Below are 8,199 nucleotides of genomic sequence, written 5' to 3'. Positions count from 1 at the left end.
GGCGTCGATATCCCCCACTTGGGAAGGGTTTACAATTTTAAAGAAATTAATTGAAAAAAAATATTTAAATAAATAAATGTGTCAGCTAATAGAGTTGTTTTATATGTCAGGCGAAAACTCTATGGTTAAACATGCCTAGAATAGTGTTTGTAAACATATATTTGGTCTAGTTAGCGTCTAGGTGTATTTCACACTCCTAATAGTTCAGGTAGGAAACTCAAAAAACTAAAATAGTTTAGATATGTTTTTTACCCTAAACTCTTCAAAAAAATTGTGAAATAAATTTTTTATCACATAAATTGAAACAAAAAATTTTTTTACCGAAGATAAAATATTTGCTACGGCCAAACACATATTTCAATTCATCACTATTTACAAATAAAAAAGACAAATTTATATCCAAACGCAATCAACTTTGAAAGACATGTTTTCAACTTCACTCAAATTATGTTAAAAAGCTTACACAATATCCAAGCTATTGGTCGACAACTTTTAACAGGCTATACATATATTATTTACTTTACGGTATTCCAACCATCGGATGATCTTTTTCTTGTTCTACTAGTATCATTATTAATTACCTATAGCAACTGATCCTATCTTAGTCAGAAGGTCTTGTTCTACTAGTATCATTATTAATTACCTATAGCAACTGATCCTATCTTAGTCAGAAGGTAAAACACGCACACAATCTAAAAAAAATCACTGAATTTTCCAACGAAAAATGTTTCGTCACTACATCAAAAATAATCTTTAGCAATAATTAATTAGTAATAATAATATATATATATATATATTTTTAGCGACAATTAACATTCTTTGTATATGTCCCTAAAGCCTTTAGCGACAATTTATCTATTGACAATTAACTAATACTAAAGAGTTTAGCACTTTTATTAATGTCTATATTTATTGCCGCTGAAAATTATTTTTATTGTAGTGAATAGCTATTTTCATATATATTTGATTGAATCAGTGAGGAAAAAATAGTAGTAATATTTTCAGAAAAAATTTATTATGGGTGAGGCGCACATAGTGTCAGTTGTGTGAGGCGTTTTTTGGCTGCCATTTGTATATTGTGGGGCCCATATTGTACTTGTTTCATTTCCTTACTTTTTCTCTTTCCATTTTAATCTTTTCTTGTACTTCTTTCTTTCTTACTTGCATTTTCTTTGTTTGCTTGCCAACTCTCTTTGTAATTTTATTTTAATAGAAAAAAAATTTAGAATTCACCGACGGATATTTCTATTATATAGAAGAGCCAAGTTGAGGACGACCAAGGGCAAATTTGTCATTTCATAAAAATTCTAGAATGTTTGTTTCTATGTTATGGCATAAAAAAAATGGTAATAGATTTATAATGATAGTACAACCAAATATATTTTTCTAAATATCATGTGTCTCCTAATGATATGACATAATATGGACCCATATTTTCAATCACATTTTTATATTAAGATATTATAATTTATTTTAAGTAATATTCTTCTATATCATAAAATAAAGAACTTCATACTATGAGGTCACATAAAAATATTCATACCAATTTTTCATAAAACATCAAATTTGTAAATTTTCATAATAAAATAAATTACATATTATAATAAGTAAATAAATTTATAGAGTGAAATTTCTTTACACTAATATGTCTATGACATAACTTATTTAAATGTATAGTTTGTACTCCATTTTTTCATAAGTAATTTTCAACTATAAGTAAATTATATCTTATAATTTTCATGTTGTTTCATTATGACAATTAACATTTCTATTATATAGAAGAGCCATGAGAAGGACGATCAATGACATTTTAATAATTTTAACATCACTTAAGGGTAAAATAATAATTGTGTAATTAGTGATCAAAATGAAAATCTAGAAGAATTCATATATTGTATGTCTTTACTTTTGTTATGGGCCCATAAAGATATTTTTTGTAATTTTGTTAAAATGAAGAATTTCTATTAGTTAACTTCTTACAAACAATAATAAATGCTAAGCTTATTTTGACATATTTTAGAAAGAAAATTTTGAACTAATTTAAAATAAAATGTGTTTGAATAGTTAATATTTTGTTCCTAAAAATACTTTAAAGGATATTGTGTAAACATATTTTTAATATTATGTTCCATAATATGACCACTAAATTCGTATCTTGATCATTGAAATAGTCTTTAAAATGACGTAGCAATATTTTTTAATTAATTTGAAGAAAATATCAAATTTTGTGACTAAAAGAATGAACAATATTTGACTATCAAGAAATTAATGATTTGATAATGTATTTATCGAAAGATTAAAAAATATATTTTTTTCATTTCTATAAAGGATATTTTCTTAATATAATATAATATAATAAACTATTTAACAGAGAAAATTTGACAAGGAGAAAGTTTAACATTCAAATTCTAAGGAATATTAAAATACAAACTAAAGAAAAATGAGTAGTTAAAAAATAAAGAAGAACGACAAAATACAAAGTCAATAGAAAAGGACTTTGTTGAGAAATATAGAGGAACAAAAAAACTAAATAAATAAATAAATTAGGGGAAAAAACCTGAAAAAGAAAAACAAGTATATTGGTTATTTTGTGGGGGTAAGATTTAAAGTTTTCTTTTACGGCATGATATTAAGAGTGTAGTATCAAAAAAAATTATTAATGTAGTCTAGAATATAACATTATGATAATTGTTATTGCATATAGAAAAAAATGCTTTCATAATTGTTTTTATTGGTGTGGAGTTAGAAATAATTTTTTAATAAATAATTTCAATATTTAAAATATAACATTACGATAATTGTTATAGTATATAGAAATAAAGTTGCTTTCCTGCTTGTTTTTATTGTTGTGGAGTTAGAAATCAATTTTGATTAGTACTTTCAATATTAAAATCAAAATAAATTGAAGTATTTCTATTTATCGAAGACAATAATAAAATGTATCACAAAATTCATCGACAAAGCAAACTACAAACACAGTATACTAAAGTTGAACCAATAGAGATTTGAAAGACTTTGAATCGATCTTTACGAATTGGTTGATCAATGATTAATATTTTATTAGATGTAAAGCTTATGGTGCAAATATTACAAAAAAATAAAATAATAACATAGTGAAAAATAGATACCACTTGTGAAATTTATGTAGATCGATGAACTTTTTCAAAGACATCAACATTTTATATATTCCTCGAACACTATATGTTTTAACTCATAATCTAACACAATTCTCAATTTCCTTGCTGCATAAATTTTTTCAGAATTCAACTTTCTCAATTTGGGTTGTAAACGACGCATTTATGTCGTATGAACATTTGAAATAGATTATTAAGTGATATATTGAAGTTGTTTACTGAAGAAAAAAAAAAGTACAAAGTACAAAAATCTCATATCTTTGGAGGCTAACTACATCCTATTCCGGAAGTTTTCTCAATTACAAAAATCTCAAATTTTTCATTATTTTCGAATACATTCCTTGATTTTCCGATACATTGCAAATGATATATTACTCTATGAGAGGGATGTATCCGAGAGGGGATAAATGTATCCGAGAGGGGATTATGATATCTTAAGTTGTAAATTTTGTAACTTTCCAATAAAATATGTGAAATTTTATTGGGCCCGTATTACGGGCCTTAAATTATCTAGTATATATATATATATCAGATGAAATTAAATTATTATTTTTTAAATAAATTCGAAGAGATTGAAGATAGTGAAACTAAAATAAATAAATTGAACTCTCACAAAAAAGTAAAAATTCATATAATCAACCAATTGAGCTACTAAAATTCATTCGGTATTATTTATTACATTTAAATTCACAATTTAATTTTAATTATTTAAATTTTAGTCATTAATTTATTTTTTGAGATTTTCAATTTTAACAACCCAATTCTTAATTGCCTTGTAACTCTTCTTAATACACTCTATTTTAATATCTAAAATAAATAATAATTCCGGAAAAATATTTTTAATAATATGAGACGGAGGGACCACAAGTTTGTATAGAACCTTTTCTCAATTAATAAATGCTAACATAATGTACATTCTCACTAGTCACTACGATAAATAATTTAACTAATGAAATAATTTATATTTTGTGTAAATGAAACGCAACATGATAAAATTAAACCAACAATCATTTAATGAGATTTTCGAGTTTTCAAAACAAACGATATCACTTTCTTTTTTTCCGCTCTTTTTTCATAGTCCTCCATTTCTTCACCCCATTGCTTTAGTAGCATTAAAGGGTTTATTTAATAGGTTATTAGAATTATGCATGTCTTCAATTTGGTATTTGACGTTAATAGTAAATTAGTTTGAAGACAATAAAAAATACACAAATCTTATCTTATCTTGTAATATAGAACTATTTTAAAAAGTAACGCGAGTTTAAAGAAAATAGAGTGTAAACAAATTTCAATATAAGAATAATATTTTTAATAGATATTCAATTCAACACGTTAAATAAATGTGGATATAAAATAGAAAATAAAAATATTGATCAACTAATAATATGACTTTTTATTCCCTTGCACTTTTTCACTTTCAATATAATATTTTAATTTATTTAATTGAAGTTGACATGGACCCCACAATTATCTTGCAATTCCCACTCAAACTTTACATTCTCTCTCCTTTTGGTTTCATTTTTCAGCCTTAACTAATAGTTTGGGCCCCACGATCCACATGTCAAAAAATGGGTGGAGCCTCTTCCAACTTTGGTTGGTTGGGCCTCACCCATAATAAAATTTTTCATATTTTCATATGAATAATTAGGAAGTAGTTTTCCATTATTTTTAGTGAGAGTTTGTTTTACAATGTGCATTTTCCAGTGAGTTGACTCATTGAGAAATAAATAGTAAAATCATGTTAAATAACACAAATTTCTCAAAAAATGTTTGTTTCTATTTGTGAGAAGACGAGTCCAATTAATGACAGTACTGTACCCAATAGAGGATGATATTGTTGCATGTTTGCTAATTTGATCTAATCTGCACTTCTGCATGTGGTGAAGTACATAATAGTACAAGTCATCATAAAATTCAGAAAATGCACATGATTTTAATTTCAATGTGGCTTGGGTAAATCAAGTTCTATTAAACATACAGAACAAATTAAAGATGCCCAAGTCGTAGTTCTTGCTCCATCTTCATTACAAAGTGAATACCAAAATGCAACCAAAAAGAAACCATTCGTACATATTCATATTGTAAACTATTTCAAGCACTTGGGTTTGGGGATCTTTTGAACCTGTAAAACATTATTCCCACAACCATTTCCTTTAATCAACTTGAATCGACAAGTCTGACCATTGGCTATTTTGTTAAGAGTTCGGAATTCAGCCCATCCTCTTTTCATGTAGACCCTTTGCGGAGTATGCACTATGTCCACTAATTTCCACTCGTTGCCTTTTCCATTTACCAGTCTCATTTTCTTCATCTTAGTTATGCCCGTCCATATTGCAAAGCTCTTCGGGATGGTCTAAAACATAAATTCATGACAAAACATGTTTGATTTTAAGTGAAATTATAGTAATTAAACGCATTATTAATCTAAGAAAAAAGAACATAATGTATATATTTAATCAACCTTACCATAAAAATTGAATGCGTCTTTCTTACAACCATTTCAAAGTATGGATCTTTGTTGTTTATGTTGATCACACTGAATCTGCTCGTCTTTGGAACATTTTCTTCATTTCCACCCTCTTCTACAACGCATGTAAAATGTAAAGAATTTTAACACAATATAACATGTAACTTTCTTATTTTCGAGATTACTAGTAACACTTACCTGACGATTCTTTTTGCTCCATTTTCATTTTCTTCAATTTTCTAGCGATTCCAACGTCATGTTCCTCTTCCGAAGAACTGCTTAGTTCCTGAAATACTCCTCCGCCACAAGAGTTTTTGAAACTTTTCTGAGTGTAAGGCAGGACATGGAACGTTGATTTATCGATGAGAAAAAAGATCAAAATGTCCCCTAGCTCCAATTTATGATGCACCACAAATTGTGGCCAATCTCCTTCACATATGAAATAGTTGGACTTTTCTCTCACTATCTTTGTTTCCCACGACATTCCAACTACATTTGTTTTCAATAAGCAAGTCTTGGCTAGTATCTTCTTGTTTACTTTGATGAAAATAGGTGGCATTAGCTTATAAGGAAAAAAAACAAATTATCAAGTTTATGAAAATAGACATATATCACCATAGAAGAAAATAATGAAAGGAAAAATTAGTATAGTAGACTTACTATTTTATCCATGAAACCTTGTTTGAATAATAGTTTGCAAAAAGATGGATGCTTGTCTGGATCCACTAGCATTTTGAGATCGATTGCACTAATTAACTAGCTACTGCTTGAATATCAAGGAAAATGGTAGTACTAGTGCAATCTAATACTATCATAATACAAGGCTAATATGTATATATATATATGAACGATGGCTCACTGTTATTATGTGTGCTTTGACCAATAGCAATTATGCTTTTACTATTTGCATTTTGCATGTCCAGTAGTTAGGAGTGGGTAAACGAGCGGATATAATTGAATATGAGTTAAAGAAAAATAGATAAAATATTTGACTCGACTTATATTTTAATTAAATGAGTAATTACGAGTTACCCAATGGCCCTTATCACTTTTTTTTTATGAATGAATATATTTTATCCATTTAACTAGTAACTACCACTTTTAAATAGTAATATGAGTATTATTCGTTTTTTACCCATTTTAAATGGGTTGGGTACCCACAGGAATGACTCAATGTCTTTAAAAATGAGGCATACGCCTTAGGCCTCCAAAATCGAAGGGCCTAATTTTTTAGTAATAATAAAATTATTGCAAGACTTTTTTAACAAAAAAATATTTTAATTTATTTGTCTTTTTTTTAGTTTGTTTCGAAACATTAAAGAATGTTTCTTTTTTATGAATCAATTTTTAAATTTAACTTCCACGTAATATATGTTTAAGACCACAAGATCAATATATATATATATATATATATATCTTTAGTTTAAGATCATAAAAAAACCCTTTTATTAAAAATAAAGAAATAACTTCTCGGTGTATTTCACACTCCTTAATAGTATTCTTCAGGTAGGAAACTCAAAAAACTAGAATAGTTTAGATATGTTTTTTACCCTCAACTTTTCAAATTTTTTGTGAAATAAAATTTTCATCTCATAAATTGAAACAAAAAAAAAATTACGAAAGATAAAATATTTGTTATGGCCAAACACATATTTCAATTCATTACTATTTACAAAAAAAAAAAAGACAAATTACATATTTCAATCCATTACTATTTACAAATAAAAAAGACAAATTTATATCAAAACACAATCAACTTTGAAAGACGTGTTTTCAACTTCACTCAAATTATGTTTAAAAGTTTACACAATATTCAAGTGCTTTAAGACTGTGCTAGCTACTCTATTTATACTAGATGATGTTAGCTCGTGCTATCACGGGCCCAATATTATAGAAGATTAGAGATAATTTGTTTTATCAAACTTTATTTCGACATGAAATTGAAGAGAAGAAATTTGTGTTATTACTGTTATGACAATAATTACATATATTTGGGAACAAAACATGTTTATAATTGCCACATGATATATTTTTACATCCATGGGAGCATTATACATGCTGAAGGTAGACATTTCTTTACATATATGAGAGTATTTGTACCAACTATTTATACATTGACAAAAAACGGACAAGTTGTCTTTGAAATTAGCTCGTAGTTGTCTCTAGTCAGAAACTATCTCTAGCCAAAACACCTGTAAAATGAAATTATCAACCGTTAGTGTCCTATACAAACAAACAAATGCAAACCTGACTCACTAATATAGTTCTTGTCAATTTCATTTACTAAAATGGAAAACAAACAAAACTTATTAACAATAATCTAACTATCTATATAAATGCAACCATTTTGATGTGTATTCTCCTCTTTAGCGTCCCGTCATTCCTTCTTGTTAACACAGGAAATCTAACTCATTCCAAGGTGAAGCACTTAAAAAGTATTTCATAACATAAGGATATAATGAATTAACATCATAGTAATATAGTTCTTTGCCAATAGGTACGTATGTATCGCTATGACCACCATAATAACCCCGCTGAAATGCCTGTGACAAAGAAAATTTTATAAAATAAAATATCTTCTTGAGGTGCATGGTTCAT

General features: G+C 27.1%; 1 protein-coding gene across 1 annotated transcript; it reads right to left on the bottom strand.

Moving 5' to 3' along the window:
- Positions 1-5,220: 5,220 nt before the first annotated feature.
- Positions 5,221-6,335, bottom strand: LOC125840179 (B3 domain-containing protein REM9-like). The gene is given in 4 exon segments (XM_049519146.1): positions 5,221-5,487; positions 5,601-5,716; positions 5,767-6,163; positions 6,262-6,335. Coding segments are annotated over 4 exon segments (852 nt in total). The 5' UTR covers positions 6,334-6,335.
- Between the last annotated feature and the right edge of the window lie 1,864 nt (positions 6,336-8,199).

Source organism: Solanum verrucosum, unplaced genomic scaffold (assembly GCF_900185275.1).
Source record: "Solanum verrucosum unplaced genomic scaffold, falcon-dt-bn FXZP01000180.1, whole genome shotgun sequence".
NCBI lineage: Eukaryota > Viridiplantae > Streptophyta > Magnoliopsida > Solanales > Solanaceae > Solanum > Solanum verrucosum.
This window is presented reverse-complemented; position numbering and strand designations above follow the sequence as displayed.